Genomic DNA, 19,655 nt, shown 5'->3' with positions numbered 1-19,655 from the left:
GCATGCGTGTTTTCATCAGATGCAGCACATGATCTAGTGATGGGAAGTTCGGATCATTTTACCGACTCGGACCTTTGAGTCTCGTTCAGCAAAATGAACGAATCTTTTTTCGAGTCATTTCGTTCATTTTAGCAAAATATAATTCAAATGTTATGTGTTACTTTCCAAACACATCTACTACTTATGCAAACGTTTATCACACTACAAACAATACAAAACTATGCTATAAGAAACAGAAAATATTACTTAATTGTTTACCTGGGTCTTTAGTCTATGATTAGCGCACCACCTCTTATCTATGGGATTAATATCCTGCCATGATTCAAAACTGAAAATAAAGTTCTGAAAGGTTGAAACTAAGTGTTCGAACACTCAAAATCTTACAAAAAAAGTTTTGCAAGATCGAAAAATAAGCTTTGCAAGCTTGCAAAATGTAAAAAAAAATTAAAATATCTCTGCAAACATTATGTTGTTTTTGAGATTTCCTTCTTCAGAACTGCAAAAAAAATTTACGATGTTGCGCAAACAATTTTTCAGAGTTTCAAATTTGTCAGTGTTCTCCCACTGTATTAGTTTGTTTTCCAGGTTTGAAACCTTGTAAATGGTGATCTGAAAACTGGTGTGCGAATGTGTGAAAAAAAGTTGTGAAACTCTGAAAACAGAGGTTTGCAGGGTTGCAAAGAGATAAATAAAATAAAATCTCTGCAAACATAATTTTGTTTTTGAGTACAACACATACAACACTCACAAAATACAATCTGAGTTTCAGAGCAGAGCTGCGTGACAACGCTGCCACAAATCACGTGAGTCGCAAGCTCGCAACTGTGTGGGCGTATCTCCGCAAAGTGGGTGTTGTAAACTCAGCTCTGAAAAAATAGTCTGCAATAGGAGTGCAAATGTAATGTAATGTAATAAGTTTCGCCCTTTCGAACCTCAGTTTTCAGAGTTTCAAAACTTTTTTTCACCTATTCGCACACCATTTACAAGGTTTCAAATCTGGAAAACAAACTTTTCACTGGGAGAACAGTGACAAATTCGAAACTCTGAAAAAAATATTGCACAACACCGTAAAAAAGAGTGTTGTACTTCTGAAGAAGGAAAACTCAAAAACAAAATTATGTTTGCAGAGATTTTATTTTATTTATCTCTTTGCAACCCTGCAAACCTCTGTTTTCAGAGTTTCACAACTTTTTTTCACACATTCGCACACCAGTTTTCAGATCACCATTTACAAGGTTTCAAACCTGGAAAACAAACTAATACAGTGGGAGAACACTGACAAATTTGAAACTCTGAAAAATTGTTTGCGCAACATCGTAAATTTTTTTTGCAGTTCTGAAGAAGGAAATCTCAAAAACAACATAATGTTTGCAGAGATATTTTAATTTTTTTTTACATTTTGCAAGCTTGCAAAACTTATTTTTCGATCTTGCAAAACTTTTTTTGTAAGATTTTGAGTGTTCGAACACTTAGTTTCAACCTTTCAGAACTTTATTTTCAGTTTTGAATCATGGCAGGATATTAATCCCATACTTATCTGACAAGTGTTCGGGTTTGAGTCGTTCGTTCATCACGTGACAGCCCCATACACTTAACCAATGCAGCCTGAGCCGGAAAGAGAATTGATTAGTTCTTCGATTGAGTCTCGGGTTTGAGTCGTTCGTTCTTTTGTCACGTGACCACTTGCCGGATCAGTATCAAAATATCAATCAAATAGGCTACCATAAAGTAAAACTGTATTTTTTGTATGTTGGATCATATTTAAGAATTATCATAAAATTATCAAAATATGTGTAATAAGCATTTTCCTAGAAATAAAAATGGTCTGTTCATTTTTTTGAATGCAAACATGCCTTAAAGCATGTTCTAAAATATAGCCACAGTGTTATTTTAAAGCTTATTTATTTTTTATTTATTTAAAAAAGGCCTAGCTTGTTGTGCTAATATATATATTTAAATTCATTTGGGATTAGTTATTCTCTTAGCTAGAAAGCTTTTTTTTGGCACAAAATTGTTATTTATTTTAAAGCTTATTTATTTTATTTATTATTAAAAAAAAGCCTAGCTTGTTGTGCAGTATTTTGTTTGAGTTTTTTAAGGCTTTGTGGCTTTAGTATATTTTAATTTTCTTGTATTTTTTATTGAAATAGTTTAAATTCATTTTGGAATAGTTATCTTCTTTGCTATAGCTTTTTCTGGCACAAAAATAAACAATAAAAAACAATTCAGGAGTGTGTACAGAGTGTTAATGTCTAAAGTGTCATATGTTACAAAAGTATAGTAAGTAACACTATAGTCCAATCTAAAGGGTTAACTCAAAATACATAAATACATCAAGGTATTGTATTTTATGAAGATTAGACAAAAAATAAAAACAAAGCATAACAAGTCAAGTCTGCTTTATTGTCAATTCTTCCACATGTACGGCACATACATACAGAGAACTGAAATTGCGTTACTCTCAGACCCTTGGTGCATACAGTTAACATTAAACACTGACAGTAGACGTTCAAATACAGATAAATACAGTTTAAACATATGTACATACAACTATACAGATATACAAATGAGGACGTTTGTAGAAAAATAAAGAAAGAGATAAAGTGGCATTAGGCACATGGCAGAATAGATAGAGTGCAAACCAGTTAAATAAAACAAAACTGTGCAGATATATGTGTAGTGCAAGAAGAGGTTAACCAACTCGTTATTATCTTTTTTTACCACATGGTGTTATGGAAAAGAACCATGTGACAGAAATTAAAAGCAATAATTTGAGACCAGAAAAGCATCACATAACTGTAAGAGTAAATAATAATACTAATAATTCTAATAATAATAATAATGACTGTGCACCCGTTTGTCAATTTATGGACTATGCTTTGCTGTGTGTGGGCTCTTCTTTTACTGTGGGTGTCGCGGAGGAACGCGACACCTCACTCACTCACAAAAAGGCGGCAGCAACAGCACCCCTTCACGTCGTCGCCGTCAAGCCCGAGTCTGCTCACGTCAAGCCAGAGTCTGCTCACGTCAAGCCAGAGTCTGCTCACGTCAAGCCAGAGTCTGCTCACGTCAAGCCTGCCAAGCCAGAGTCTGCTCACGTCAAGCCTGCCAAGCCAGTCATGCCTGCCAAGCCAGAGTCTGCTCACGTCAGGCCTGCCAAGCCAGAGTCTGCTCACGTCATGCCTGCCAAGCCAGAGTCTGCTCACGTCATGCCTGCCAAGCCAGAGTCTGCTCACGTCATGCCTGCCAAGCCAGAGTCTGCTCACGTCATGCCTGCCAAGCCAGAGTCTGCTCACGTCATGCCTGCCAAGCCAGAGTCTGCTCACATCTCAGTGCTCCAGCCAGAGTCTGCTCACGTCTCAGTGCTCCAGCCAGAGTCACACCACGTCTCAGTGCTCCAGCCAGAGTCACACCACGTCTCAGTGCTCCAGCCAGAGTCACACCACATCTCAGTGCTCCAGCCAGAGTCACACCACGCCTCAGCTCCTCAGCCAGAGTCACTTCACGCCTCAGCTCCTCAGCCAGAGTCTGTTACCACAGATTCAAGGTCAGTCCTTCGAGTTCTGATATCCAGTGTGATGGACCCACCACTGATGTCGGTGCGAGTAGCTGGCATTCCCAGGGCCTCAACCTTGGCTGTTACAGAGACTGTTCCCCTGACCTCAGTGCTTCCCGTTATGGCGGTTGCCATTTTGAGTGTGTGGGCTGCACACTGTGCTGCTGAGGCCTCTCCTGTCCACGAGTCTGCTCCAGTGCCTCCAGAGGTGGCGGCTTCCGCTGCAGAACCTCCCGAAGTGGTGGCACCTACTCCTGAACTCACGGTCTGCCCTGTCACGGCCACGGAGGCCGTCCCTGAACTCGCTGTCTGCCCTGTCACGGCCACGGAGGCCGTTTCTGTACTCACTGTCTGCCTTGTCACGGCCACGGAGGCCGTTCCTGACCTCATGGTCTGCCCTGTCACGGCCATGGAGGTTGTTCCTGAACTCCCTGTCTGCCCCGTCACGGCCATGTAGGCCGTTCCTGAACTCACTGTCTGCCCTGTCACGGTCACGGAGACCGTCCCTGAACTCACTGTCTGCCCTGTTACGGCCACGGAGGCCATTCCCGAACTCCCTGTTTACCATGTCACGGCCAGGAGTGCCGATCCCGAGTCCCGAGAATCCAGTTCTCAAACTACGGCCAGGAGTGCCGTTCCCGAGCCTCAAGTGTCCGCTCCTCCAGAGCGCCCTCAAGTGCCCGCTCCTCCAGAGCGCCCCAAAGAGGCCGCCTGTGAACTCACGCCCTGTCCTGTCACGGCCAAGGAGGCCGTCTGTGAACTCACGCCCTGCCCTGTCACGGCCAAGGAGGCCGTATGTGAATTCACGGCCTGCCCTGTCACAGCCAAGCAGGCCGTCTGTGAATTCACGCCCTGCCCTGTCACGGCCAAGGAGGCCGTCTGTGAATCCTTGCTCTGCCCTGTCACGGCTATGGAGGCCGTCTGTGAAGCTTCGTCCTGTCCTGCCACAGCCATAGAGACCGTCCGTGAACCTTCGACCTGCCCGGTCACGGCTCCTGTGACCATGGGGACTCTCTCTGTGTTGTCTGTCTCTGTTCTCCCTGTGGTGTCTGTCTCTGTTCTCCCCAGATCCCTGATCCTGCCATGGCTTCCTGACCAGTCCGCTCTACCGTGGAGATACTATGCCCAATCTACGCCACACTGGTGGGCTCCGGCTCCGTCTACTCTGCCGTGGTGGTCAGCTGTCTGGCTCTGGGGGTCTCCTGCTCCGCTCAGGTGGAATCTGGTCCCGTCCTGCCCTGCAACGAAGACTCTCCCGGTGTTGTCTGTCCTTGTTCTCCCCAGATCCCAGTCTCTGTTATGGGTTCCTGCCCTGTCTGCCTCCCTGTGGTGGTCTTCTGCTCGGGTCTGGTGGTCATCTGCTCCGCCGTGGTGGTCCTCTGCTCCGGTCTGGTGGTCATCCGCTCCGCCGTGGTGGTCCTCTGCTCCGGTCTGGTGGTTGTCTGCTCCGCCGTGGTGGTCTTATGAATCAGAATCAGAATCAGAATCAGAAAGAGCTTTATTGCCAAGTGTGTTTGCACACAAACACACTTTGTGTGCCATGCTCGGGTCTAGTGGTCTTCGGCTCCGCCCTGGTGGGCTCTGGTCCCGTCTGCTCCGCCCTGGTGGGCTCTGGTCCCGTCTGCTCCGCCCTGGTGGGCTCCGGTCCCGTCTACTTCGCCCTGGTGGGCTCCCGTGCCATCTGCTCCGCCCTGGTGGGCCTCTGCTCTGTCGGTCCTGACCTGGCCTCTGGCTCCGCCCTGGTTTCCTGCTCTGCCGGTTCTGCCTCTGTCCCCGGTCTTCCCACTTCCTCAAGGACCTGGCCCTCCGTTCCCTCCCCCTGTTCCGTCTCCGCTCCACCGCCCTCCTGGACTATATAGGAGCGTCTGGAAGCCGCTCCTTGGGGGGGGGCTATGTCACGAATCTGGTCCATGCTCTCCTGGTTTACCACCACCAGAGGTCACCCGTTCACCACATTGACTCTCACACTACACTGCACACTGGACTCCATTTCCCACTATGCATTGCACAGATCACAGCTGTCACCATTCACTCATCACACACACCTGATGCTCATTTCACAATCACACACACTATTTATGCCATGGACTTCCTCAGCATCAGGGCCGAGTATTGTTCACATTGTTCTCTTTTCCCTTCAGGCTAAGGAACCGTACAAGATGGCGCCAGTGCACACGGCATGCCGTCTCTCTTGTTTGTCTCAGTTTCTACCTGTACTGTTTGTACTTTGTGTGGTTTTGCACTGGTATCATGTAGACTCAGTGCTAACCTACGATCGTCAAGCCCTATTCAACATCAAATGTTGTATGGAAGCTGGTTACCTGGGAAGCTGTCCTGCTTTCTACTACCGCTCTCAATCCTCTTCTAATCAACCTGCGCCTGAGTGTGTTCACCGGCTACCTTGCTGCGTTCCTCCTTTACGGAAACGCCGCAGAAAGAGAGGTTGTCGTGGCGGTGTTCGGGTGAGAATTAGACGGGCAATTGCTTCCGCCATACAATCTTCAGCCAAGTTTTCCCTGGATACAATAAATTTGGAGGGGCATAATCTGGCGCGACGCTCTTGGGATTATAGATATGCTTTTCATCTTCCAGTCTACCCGGTTTTCGGTGATTCCTCTATTTCCGCGTTGCCGTGTTTACGACTTCGCCGGAGAGGAGTGGAATGTTTAAATCTTCGTCAACTGGATTCTGTTCAATTGGATCGGAAACTGGCATCACTGTCTCATCTTAACATGGCTCTAGTCAATGCCAGGTCCGTGTGTAATAAGACTTTTATTTTGAATGACTTTTATACCGGACGAAACTTGGATATCCTATTCCTGACTGAGACTTGGGCCTCTGTTGGTGAGTCGTCAGTTTTTGAGGAACTCTGTCCGCCGGACTGTTGTTTTATTAGTACACCAAGATGTACTGGCAAGGGTGGTGGGATTGCCATGGTTTTTAAACAATCCCTTAATATACGGCCCGTTTGTGTTGGGAGTTATTCATCGTTTGAGTTACAGTGTATTGTGTTGGAGTCTGATTCCACTGCAGTGTTCTGTGCGCTTATTTATAGGCCACCTAATTTTGACAGTGCTTTTATACGAGAGTTTTGTGAATTTGTAACTCTCATTATGCCATCATATGATCACCTGTTATTATTGGGAGATTTCAATGTACATGTGTGCTGCCCAGGTCGACCCTTGGTCAGTGAATTTTGTAACATGTTGGAATCTTTTGATTTTACGCAACATATAAATGGAGCAACTCATATTCATGGTCACACTCTGGACCTTATTCTGTCAAATGGTGTTACTGTTGAAAATGTAAACGTAGAAGACGTCTCCTTCTCTGATCATAGTCCAATTGTTTTTAATGTCCATGTCGAGAACTCTGTAGTGGTGAAGAAGTATCTGGGCCATCACTCTCGTTGTATAAATTCTTCTACTCCTTCTCAGTTTAGTGAAATTTATCGTACTAACGCTGTTGATGAATCCATTTTGAATGCTGCTGAGTCTTCCACTGGGCCTGATGAACTGACATCTTTTTTCTATGCATCTTGCTCTAATATTTTAGATGTTATTGCACCTTTGAAATTGAAATTACCCAGGCAGAAATCGTATTATTGGCTGGACGATCATGCTCGCTCTCTTAGGCAGGCTTGTCGTCGGGCTGAGAGGAAATGGAAACATGATTCTTTAACTGTGTCTTTTGAGTGTTTTAAAGAGTGTTTGATTAACTTTCAGAATGCTGCGAAATCAGCTAGGTTAAAGTATTTTTCTGATTTGATTGCTACACACTCTCATAGACCTAGGATTTTGTTTTCCACAATAAATTCATTAATTAATCCAGGTTGTCAGTTTCATGTGGAACCCTCAGCTGAGCTCTGTGAAAACTTTTTGAAGTTCTTTTCTGAAAAAGTGTTAGCTATTCACTCCTCTTTTACCTTGCAGTTACCAGATCTGTCGCTGTTTTCGCTGGCTAGTCCGGCTTCCTTTTCTTGTTTTCAAAGTGTTTATTTGGGGGAACTTGGTGTTTTGGTCAATAAGATGAGGACAACTGCTTCTTCACTTGATGTCATTCCTTCTGAGATTATTAAGGCCTCTTTTTCTGAAATCGGTAATTCCATTCAGTTATTGATTAACTCATCTCTAACTGCTGGGGTAGTCCCGAAATGTTTTAAGCATGCTGTAGTTCAACCTTTGCTTAAGAAACAGGGCTTGGAGGAAGGTTGCCTTGACAATTATCGGCCTGTCTCTAAGCTTTCATTTTTATCAAAACGTTTAGAAAAAGTTGTATATTCACAATTGATTTCCTTTTTGAATGAAGCTAAATTAACAGAACCTCTTCAATCTGGTTTCTCTGCACAGCATAGTACTGAGTCAGCTTTGCTTAAAGTGTTCAATGACATCTTACTTGCAGTTGATAGTGGTAAAAATTCAGTACTGCTGCTTCTTGATCTTACAGCTGCCTTCGATACAGTTGATCATAATATTCTCCTTTGCCGGTTAGAGCGTTTGTTTGGTATTGGGGGTATTGCTTTGCAGTGGTTTAATTCATATATTAGAGACAGGTCTTTTTCTGTTGAGTTGGGTAAGTTCTCTTCATCTGTTGCTCCTATTGTCTGTGGGGTCCCTCAAGGATCCATTTTGGGGCCACTTCTTTTTAATTTATATATGCGACCATTGGGGGATGTTATTAGGAGACATAATGTTTCATTTCATTTATATGCTGATGATACCCAGTTGTACATACCACTGAAAGCTGGCGATACTATTGAACCTTTATTGGCCTGTCTTGGGGACATTAAGAAATGGTTGTCTAATAATTTTCTTCGACTTAATGAAGACAAAACAGAAGTAATCATCTTTGGCCCCCCTAAGTTAAGAAGTGGTTTAATACAGGAGCTTGGCAAGCATTTCTCCTCAGTCTCTTCCCAGGTCAGGAACCTTGGTGTCATTCTGGACTCTGAGCTTTGCTTAACTAAGCAAATTAATACAGTTGTCAAGAACAGTTTTTATCAGTTAAGGATTATTTCAAGATTGAAATCATTTCTGTCTTTTAATGACCTGGAGAAAGTCATTCATGCTTTTATTACCTCCCGTCTCGATTATTGTAATTCATTATATTTGGGTCTTCCTCAGTCATCCATCGCACGTTTACAGATGGTACAGAATGCTGCTGCAAGGCTGTTGACTAGGACTAAGAAAACTGATCACATTACACCAATTTTAGCCTCTCTTCACTGGCTTCCTGTTCATTTTAGAATTCAGTTTAAAATTTTATTGTTTGTTTTTAAAGCACTTAATGGTCAAGCCCCATCTTATCTCACAGATCATCTTACTCTACATTCATCCTCCAGATCTCTAAGATCTTCTGACAGGGCTCTTTTAGTTGTCCCGCGTTCACGTTTAAAAACAAAGGGTGATAGAGCTTTTTCGATTGCTGCCCCTCGTCTTTGGAATCAACTGCCACTGGACATTCGCCTTGCACCTTCTATTACAACTTTTAAAATGAAGTTGAAAACTTATCTTTATTCCCAGGCATTTTAATTTGATTTATCTATGTTGTATTGTTTTACTGTATCATCTGTTTTATTTTATGTTTATCTTTGACTTTGTTCAGCACTTTGGTCAGCTCTGCTGAGATAAATGTGCTATATAAATAAACTTTACTTACTTACTTACTTAGCGTTTATCACTTTTCTAGAGATAGCAACTTTACAGAGCCATTGTTATAGTCTTGTCTTGTCTTGCCTTGCCTTGCCTTGTTTATCTTGCCGTGTCTGACCCTGCCCGTGTTTCCATTTGGCAAGGCAAAGGGGTAATAATCCAAACGGGCGTTCGCTCCCCGTTTGGATTATTGCTCCCAACTCTGGATTATCTCTCTGCCTTGCCCCTTTGGATATTGTTCGCTGATCGTTGACCCACGCTTGCTCCACGGATTGCTCTGTCTTGCCCTTGCCATACCTGTTTGCCACTGTCTGACCCTGCCTGTTTCTGACCATGTTTTATAATAAAGCCTTGCATATGGGTCCGCATGTCTCACGTCTCGTCAGCCCCGTAACAGATGCAGTGACCTGTGACTGAATGGCCTTTGGTTTTATTTAGCTGTGATTGACACACAAACAAAAGGGAAGAAAAGATAATAGCATCACTGAATATGAGTCAAATATTGCATAATTCTGTACAAATGAAAGTGTACTCATTCTTCATGAGTGATTATTAACTAATCAGTATGTCAGGGGTTCTCAACTCTGGCCCTCAAGGTCCACTGTCATACAGCGGGTGCGTCTCAATCAGCTTCATAGTTCGCTAGGTTGTGAATGAATATATTGTGCACACAAATTCAGGCACTGGTAAGGACAGTGGCTCACAACACACTGGTGACTATTTTCGTCCTCATTGTAGAACATCACTACTGACATTTATGCACAACAGTAAAACTGATATTTTTTTTAAGCTATTTTTTTATGATAAATACTTTGTTACATGTATGTGCAAGATTTCAGTCATAAATAAATATTTGCTAGATTAGACATTACCTATCTAGTGATGTATGTTTATGCTGAAATATAATATTGGTTTGTGTTTTAAAATCTATCACGTGTCATTTTGTAGCGAATTATCTCTTAAGTTTTGAGCTACAGAACTTCCTATAAGGGAACATAGTGAGCATCGATGCTTCCTGGTTTTCACAGCTTTTTTAGGGAGCAAACTAAATTTTGTGATTGAGACAGCCCTTAACCACTGACTACTGAGCAAGGGACCTGAGAGAGTCACACCCAGAGTTTAGGTCCACACCTGATCACGCTCACCTGCTTGTGACTTTATAGTTAGTAAAACTGAAGAACTTAATTAGTTTGTTCATGTGCACTGCACTAGGTTGGAGCAAAACTCTGCATGTAAGTGGACCTTGAGAGACAATGTTGAGATCTCCTGCAATATATTCTGAACATGACAATTCAGAGAGGCAGGATGACTTCAAGATTGATGACTGGTGTCCAGTCCTGGGCATGGAGGACCAACGTTCTGCAGAGTTTCTGGTGATACTTGATCAAATGCTCAGGTCTGCTTAATTGGGGTTGGAGCTAAACCAAACTAAAAAAAAAGGAGAAAGAAGACAAGATAAAGTTAAAAATGATTCATAAACATGCACAACATCTGAAAATGCGCAAAGATGAGAAGAAAGCAATGTGTTTAATGAGAACTTTCAACCCACTGAAAAATAAGAAGCAATATTAAGTCACGGATGCATTTTTATTTATTCTTGTTATTCTTATTATTATTAAGTTATAATTACCTTTTGGTTTATTGATGATTTTCAGTCTCTGAAATAGAAACGTTCTATCAGTTATGGATGGCATCATACATACATCATATGTAACGATATTTAATAGGATATCTAACACCATGTCTACACCGGACGGCACAACAAAATACAATAGAACGTATAATTATATGATGATATCTACACTGGATGCGGCGCAACAACAAATCCCTGAGCATAAACTGATGCCTCGTTCTATTTATGACGTACTGACACAAAGTTCAGATGATTTTCAATGGTCCCTTTCTCGCGTCCAGTGTAGACACGGTGTGAGAGAGTGTAGCTTGGGTATAGAGAATGGGAATCTACGTCATTATGCATTGCATTCTGGATATACAATACAAATCACCAGAGGAAAAGATGACTATTTACATTCATATTTTTAAGAGCTTCTGGCATTTTATTAGAATAAATGAATGAATATTCGAATCCCTTGTGTTATTAAAGATTGTGGTCAGTTATTTATGTTTTTGAAATAAGTCTCTTTATGTTCACCAAGAAAACGGCATTTATTTGATCATAAATAAAAACTAATGTTGTGAAATTTTATTATTTAAAATAACTTTTTTCTATGTGAATATATTGTCAAATGTAATTTATTCTTGTTTTCGCAAAAGCATGATTTCTGAAGGATCATGGGACACTGAAGACAGGCATAATGATGCTGAAAATTCAGCTTTGATCACTTTTTAAAACATACTGAAATAGAAAATAGTTATAAAAATGGTAATTTCACAATATTGCTGTTTTACTGTATTTTAATTAAATAAATGCAGCAGTAGTGAGCATAAAAGACTTCTTTCAAATACATGACAAATCTGACCCTTAAACTTTAGGCAATGTTTGAGGTATTACTTACTAGTCATATGGTTCATAATGTCTAGAGATGTTCTTCGACAGGAGATACTCTAGTGCACGGCCGACAGCGTGGAAGAATCTAGGAACATAAACAATCTGTCACAGAGCCAACAATATTTATTATACAATGCCAGGTTTATTTAAACTATAGCAGAGGTGAAATGCAGAAAAGAAAAATAATAATTTACAGAATATACAATTTAATAACAGAATGTACATTTTTAGGTTTACTTATTTAGTAATGCTCTTACAGTGTTACTTATGTTTGGACATCAAAACCCTTTTAAAATAACTAACAAGCAAACACACACACACACACACACACACACACAATTTTGCAAAAGAAAATCACAGATGAATGGTGATAAAGGCAAAATATGTTGTGAAAGATGCATATAAAGTTATTTAAGCTTTCTCAGATCACCAGTGTTTTCTATTTCTCTGTCAGCAGCTCCCTTCAGAAATTAAAATCAGGAACTTCTCCTGTGTCATAGAGGGGGTTTACTGACACTTCTGAAATCACAGAACAAGTGGTCTCAATATGTGTTTAAAGATCAAAACCTGTTTTAAGTTTCAGCCCATTTTCAAGCTCTGTGTAAGTGATGTATCCGATTAACTGTACAGTACATACTTTAGGTTGAATTAGTTTACTTCCATTCATCCTTTGACAACTTGCCAGTAAAACCTTTATATAAAAAACGCTCATCTACACTTAAGATGACATTAAAAGCCCAAACTTTCAGAAACAAGAGCTCAAGTCTATAATTACGTTAGCTCTTATAGTTAGCCTCACGGTTGAGATGCTAACGGACTTTTTCCAAAGACACTAAACCATTTCTATAAAGTAAATATTCAAGGAAAGCGTGTCATTTACATGAAAAAATGTGTCAGGAACACTTGTATTTACTATTTGTGGAATTTTAGAGACTAAACTATGGCTCGCGCCCATTAAAGCACGGGAAGTCACGCAGAATGTATGTAAATATAATATAGTATAATATAATATAATAGCTTTAGAAAAGGTAAACGTGGTGTATAACAATGAAAAAATAACAATGAAAAAACATTGATTAAAAACTAAGGCGAATAAGTATGAATATATTTTTTCGTACACATTTATACATGTACCATGAACAATTTTTAAACTTTGTTTTATGTATTTTTAAAATATATTTTCAAAATATATTTAATGCAGGACTTGAAGGCGCCGGCGCGACCACATTTTCCCCTAATAACAGTGGAAACAATCTCAAATACACCATCATTTTTCCTCACATACAGGTCCTTTTAAAAAAATTAGCATATTGTGATAAAGTTCATTATTTTCTGTAATGTACTGATAAACATTAGACTTTCATATATTTTAGATTCATTACAACACAACTGAAGTAGTTCAAGCCTTTTATTGTTTTAATATTGATGATTTTGGCATACAGCTCATGAAAACCCAAAATTCCTATCTCAAAAAATTTGCATATTTCATCCGACCAATAAAAGAAAAGTGTTTTTAATACAAAAAAAGTCAACATTCAAATAATTATGTTCAGTTATGAACTACTTCAGTTGTGTTGTAATGAATCTAAAATATATGAAAGTCTAATGTTTATCAGTACATTACAGAAAATAATGAACTTTATCACAATATGCTAATTTTTTTAAAAGGACCTGTAGATAAGAGTATAACATTCTACACCGTAAAGGGTCTACTTTTATTTGTGTACACTCACACTATCAACAAAATGCACTAGTTTAATAGCCTAAATAATAAAAATAACTCCTTACAGTTTTTCAAGACAGTCATTAATTTTGATGGTGCTTTGCGGCTTGCGCTTGAACACAGAATAGGCTAGCGATCTAGTAACGGGGCAGGCAACCACAATTTCAATCCAGTCTTCCTTTGTTCTATAACTCTTCCAGCTTCTACTGCCGTGAAGCTCTTGACAGTCGCGGTATAGCATGATCTCGTGTTGTTTCTGACCAGCGCAGTACAGCTATATGGCAAGAAAATCGGCCATTACGATTGTACTGTAGGCTACAATGTTCTCAATGTAGTTGTAGTAGTAGTAGTAGATTATATAAGAAGAAGAAGAATATAATAATACAATTATTACAACTTCATTTTTAAAGGAATAATCACACTATTGTTATTGTAAACCTCTGTCAAACCACTGTCAAAATTGAAAGGAATTGTTAAATTTTCATTTGATTACATTTTAAAAGTTATATTTGTGTTATATGTGTTATGTTTGTAATAAATTATATACACAGAAAAAATAAAACAACATAAAATTTCTGAAATAAGTCAAACATTCCATATGGATACTGTATATTATTTTTAAATTTTTAATTAAATTTTTAATTAATAAAATTTAAGACTTATAAATTCAACTTATCAGACATGTTTTAAGATTACTGATCGATAACATTTAATTAACCCATTAAATTGGAATCCAGGAAAATTAAAAACGGAAGTTCCTATGGCATTTAAGAGTACAAATTATATTCTTAATCACTGTTTTAATTATGAAAATGTTCTTGGCTGTAAGGGGTCCCTGGCCCCAAAACGTTTGAGAACCCCTGCTTTAAACTGTGTCGGAAAATGGACGTGTGGCATGAAAGCATGAAAACCACATCTCTAGATAGATTTCTCTTGACATGTGGACCCACAAGCTGACACGCTTTTTTAAAAATGATTATTTCTCTAATCTTCAAATATTCTTATTATAATTTTACAATTTTATTTGAATAGCTCTTTGTGCAACAGGTTAGTTCAGTTTGGTTCATCTTTATTTATTACCCAACGTCAACTTGTTTGCAGCATACAAGCATATCACATAAGACAACAAAACGCACAATACAAAAAAAACACTCTCAATTTCCTTCCTAAAAAGGGTTTTACCTTAATTTTTTAATTTTTACAGCTGAGGGGATAAATGAATGTTTAAACCAATTAGTTTCACTAATAGGAGTTCTAAACTGAATGCTAGAAGGAAGAAGGTGAAACTTATGATACATAAGATGGGAATCATCAAAAGAAAATGCTCTGGGCTTTACCCAAAACCTGTATATGATATACTTTCTCCCCATTATTTTACTTCCCTGGGTTACAATCCTCTCAGAAAAGCAGAGAAATAGTTATCTAATACTCTGCAATCCAGCCAAATGCAGCCCCACCTGAAAAAAAAATAATAATAATCAAAAGCAGGAAGAAACCTTGGGTGGGACAAACATTCCATTCTTCTCTGGCTGGTCTTTAAGTTATTTAAACTTGTGACCACCTTTTTTGCCTATTGTGACGTTCATCTTGAGCGGGAAAGGAAAAAATGAAGGTCAGGACTTAATGTTGTCCATTGGGAATTGACTGGATATTATAAAGTTGGTGTTAATAAATAGAGATAGACTTGAATGCAGGTTTGCAGGCAGTTGTTGAATAAACTCATCTGGCTATTGCTTAGTCCAGGATTACGAGACAATTTATATATATATGAAATGTTTTGCAAAAGCAAAGTGATTAGTCTTTTTCAATTCATTCTGTTTTTCTCATTTGTTAAGTCTCCTTTATTTATATAGTGCTTTATACAGTACAGATTGTGTCAAAGCAGCTTTACAGCGTTAAATATGAAAATAATGTTTAAATAAAATTCAATTCTGCTGTAAAGCAGCTCTACAAAGAGGACAATAGTAAACAGTCAAATCCAGGTAACTACGGTGATCTCAGAATAAGAATGAAACAGATTAATATTAATGTACATGACATTCTTCTTACAATGCAACAAGTGTTCCTGGTTGACCTAATTAATGCAGCCTCAAAATCCTTTAAAGGATTTGAATTACAGAAATGTGATTAGTATTATGTGTATGCCAGATTGAAAAGATGAGTCTTAATCTAAATTTAAACTGATAGTGTGTGTCTGCCTCCTGAACAGAGGAAGACTGTTGCAGAAATAGAAAAAGAGTTGATTTTTATATTTTAGGTATTATCAAATGGCCAGAGTTTGAGATCGCAGCATACGAGAAGGACTATAATGCGATAAGAGCTCACTCAAGTACTGAGGAGCGAAACCATTCAGGGCTTCATACGTAATCAACAAGATTTTAAAAATGTATACAATGTTTAATAGGGAGGCAGTGCAGTGCTGATATAACTGGGCTAATTTGGTCATACTTCCTTGTTGAAGTATTTGTAAAGACATAACATGAAAATACATTCATTTGTAATATAGCCTATTCATTACACTGCAACCATATACAGATTACAATTATATACTTACTCATTCTTATAAACAAATAAACAAAACATTACAGTATTATGACAAAACACCATCAATAAAAACAGCTTCAAATGGTCCTTTAGGTTGATATTTGTATACTAGAGGATATATAGTAGATAGTGGGTTAATGTTTCTGTAGCAATGCTTATTCTAGCAGTAAGTGTATACATGCCATGCAGTGCATCAACAAAATCAGCATTTAACTTGAAAGAAAGCAAGGTCCATACAGGTCCAATTTTCAGGATAATCTTCAGAGTTTGGATTAGGAGTTAAAAGTCCACCCTCATACTGGCATGCATTTTTGTGGAAGTGGTGTATATGTAACAGTGCTGATGTATTTCAGACTTGATTAACAATTGCTCAATCTTTAATACCTGTGTACAATTTATGGGCAGCATTTTCCTAAGCGCACCAGTTTATTGGTTGTGATCTGGGGACCTTATTGGAGCCAGGCAAGTGTTATAATGCATCATTTTGCACTGACCTGGGTCATTTGCCATCCACTTCATTTTAATATTGCATCCCAATAACAAATAGATGATCGGGCTGGTAAAAGCGTGGGCTGTGGCCAGTGCAGTAGCTGCTGGAAGTCCATAATTTAACATAGTTGAACCCAGGCTGTCATTTACAGTGACTTGAAGCATGGTTAAGAAGATTTGAGGGCCCCAGAACACAAAGAAGGCAATCTTTATAGCACAGATGATCTGTGCCTGCTTCTTGCTGGACGTTCTATGAGCTGATGTCAAACAGCTGAGAAACATTATCAAAGCTGGCACAAGAATCCCAAAGAGAAATCTCATGATAACGACTGCCTTCAGCCTTGCAATACCATCTTCAGTTGTTTTCAGTTTGTCCAAGTCATAATCATCAATGCACTGAGAAGATCGGACCTCTCTGGAAAACAGCGAAGGACATGCCAAGACTGCTGCAATGGTCCAGGAGAATGAAATCAGAATGATGTTACAATTCTTGCAATTTTTGAAGCACTCACTTTTTGAAAAAGCAGAACTAATGCTCCAGAGACTCAGCATGGCTGCCGTGGAGTACATACTGCTGTAGGTGATATAGGATGACAGCTTGCAGCTTGCATTTCCGTATTTCCATTCGAAGTTATTGTAAGCATAGAGGAGCTGAAAAACAATAAATGCACTGGAGACTAAGTGTGTTACAGCCAAACCCGTAATCCAAGTGGCAACCGTCTGAGATTTCTTGTTTTTCAGGCAACTGATGACAACGATGATAAAGTTGAGGGTGACACCGAGGATCAAGACAACAGAATATGTAATTAAGTAGATCATCCTGATCTCATGTTGGTTCAGCATGGTTATGTTTCCTGATACATTATTTGGGGTTTTTACTGGTTGAATGTTTCGAAGTTCTGTAATGAAATCATCATAGTCTGTGTTATTGTCTTCTCCAGGCATTGTGTAAAGCCTGAAACAAAAACAAAAAAATTGATTATTATTTTACTGTGAATAATATGTTGCCTAGAAAGGGGTGTGTTCTGTTCATTTCGTTTTGTTGTGGCCACACAAAAATAGTTATGAAAATGTGATATCTTCGTATGTCCATAATATGCAAATATATCATCACATTCATGTCACATAACCTACCCCTTCCTGGACACTAGAATAGAATATTATTCTTAAAGGAACAGTGCAGACAAAAAACTTTACAGAAGTGGTCATTATCAACTTTTTTAATGGAAAAGAGCTCTGTGTTTATTCTTCAAACTTCTTATTTTGAGCCCAACAGAAAACTAAACACCATGCTTAGGGAAGAAATTACACAATTTTTATTTTTGAGTGAACTGTACTTTTAAGGAAACAAGGCTTCTCTTTCCAAGCAATGCACCAGCGAATGCATGGAATGCGGTCTTGTTCTAAACTATATTAAAGCATAAACAACTGATATTAGAGATTTCTTATGTTACAGACAATGACATTGAAATCTGACACTATCATCAGTGATGAACGCATTTAAACACCTTACATTATAATCAGTGCAAAACATTAATACTAAGACACTCAGGAAAACTGGAATTCAGATTTCACAGAAAGAAAAAAACGTAATATTATAAATGAAGAATGAATCTCAAAAACAGAATTAAAGTGAAAATTTTCTGCAAAACAACTGCATGTTTTTTTTTTCTTGTACATTTTTGCACACATAATTTACATCTGCGTGTCTTGCAGAAATGTTCTACAATTTACATTATAATCCCTTACTTGGTTCAAATGCTTTGTGCATATTTTCTGCAAAATCCTCTTACCTTTGGCTGCAAAACAGCAGAGTGAATAAAGTCAGAAATCTGTCTATCTGCGAGAACGGTGTACCGAGTATGAAAGTAACAGGACATTGAATATTTAAGCGCATGCGTGTTTTCATCAGATGCAGCACATCTGATCTGTGCTTCTAAACAATCCTGAGCCAGTCGGACTGACGTTGGTTTAAAATGTTGTTTGTAAAGATGATTAAGTACACATATAGATTAAAAGAGACAATTTTATTTATTAAAGCATTCTAGTTGCTTCACTTGGTTAAATGTCAGGCTTAAAAAGTGGCACGTGTGAGGACTGCAAATATCTAGATTACCTTAATACAGTGTCCTAACCAGACGCGATGCGATGCGAAGATTCCAGCAACAAGTTCTGTTCACACCAGACGCGACATGCACGACAGAATCAATCAGTAATCACAGAAACACAGAAAAACCCTGTCGTATGAAGCTGTTGCGGCTGCTTTGGACACACCCTCTGATTAACATGGAAAAGATGCATTTTTCTTGCGACACGGTGTAACGTTGAACAGTGAGAGCCACAATATGCACTGGCACAAACTCAAAGATAATGGATGTGAGCAAACCAACATTTCTAAAAAGCAAGACATTCTTGATTTTTGCATGGATGAAGTCGCCCATGACGGCGCTTGACGCAGAGCCTGCATCCCAATGTGCATACTATCCATCTTAAATTCTATGTGATAGTAGTAATTTTTTAAATACTATTTAGGGCAGATAGGGTGGATAGTATGCACATTGGGACGCAGGGAGAGTGTGTCTGAAGCTTAGTCATAGTGACAACAGCCAATCACATTAATTAATTAATTAATTACATCATGATGTAATTCAATGATAAACAGAGTACACGAACGCAATACAAGCACAACACACACCAGATCCACCAACCAGATTTTATTAAGTTCACATTAAATGCAAAGTCAGTTTTATTAAAAATATTTTATGGCATGACACCCATATCAAGGCTACTTAAAGGGATAGTTCACCTAGGGGCCCCTTTTACTGGGGCACGTGCCCCAGTATAAATCCCAAGTTTACGTTTTAACAATTTACTTTATTTGTCAGTGTATTCATTTACATTTATAATGATGGTCTATGCAACGTAGTAACCTAATTCACGCTTGCAAAAGCATGCACTTTAACCGAAAGCACAAACTTGTGCAATCCTTTTGCGCAGAAATCCATGCCCAAATCCATCTGTGTTTCCTTGAAACAACTGCAGTACGCAGCTGTTTGGTGACGACACGCGAATGAGGTAGGCTGTGAAAACATGACCAAACTAAAGTAAGTCTCTAAATAAGATTGATGATTGATCATCTTATTTTGACTTTATCATAATTGGCTCCTGTAGATGGACATCAGA

At 39.1% G+C, this 19,655-nt stretch overlaps 1 protein-coding gene across 2 annotated transcripts; it reads right to left on the bottom strand.

Moving 5' to 3' along the window:
- Nucleotides 1-14,490: 14,490 nt before the first annotated feature.
- On the bottom strand, nucleotides 14,491-18,726 carry LOC306871962 (chemerin-like receptor 1). 2 transcript variants are annotated; one of them, XM_079420252.1, is made up of 3 exons: nucleotides 18,589-18,726; nucleotides 16,478-17,427; nucleotides 14,491-14,896 (listed from the first exon to the last, which is right to left on the bottom strand). In XM_079420252.1, the coding sequence occupies exons 2-3, from the start codon at nucleotides 17,415-17,417 to the stop codon at nucleotides 14,862-14,864; spliced, it is 975 nt and encodes a 324-aa protein (XP_079276378.1). In that variant the 5' UTR covers nucleotides 17,418-17,427; nucleotides 18,589-18,726; the 3' UTR covers nucleotides 14,491-14,861. The 2 variants fall into 2 exon arrangements, with proteins under 2 accessions (XP_079276378.1, XP_079276377.1); XM_079420251.1 differs by lacking the exon at nucleotides 14,491-14,896 and having other exon boundaries at nucleotides 15,252-17,427.
- Between the last annotated feature and the right edge of the window lie 929 nt (nucleotides 18,727-19,655).

The sequence above is a fragment of the Barbus barbus genome (genome assembly GCF_936440315.1).
Source record: "Barbus barbus genome assembly, chromosome: 6".
NCBI lineage: Eukaryota > Metazoa > Chordata > Actinopteri > Cypriniformes > Cyprinidae > Barbus > Barbus barbus.
Note: the sequence above shows the minus strand (reverse complement) of the source record. Positions and strands in the feature narration are given on the sequence as shown.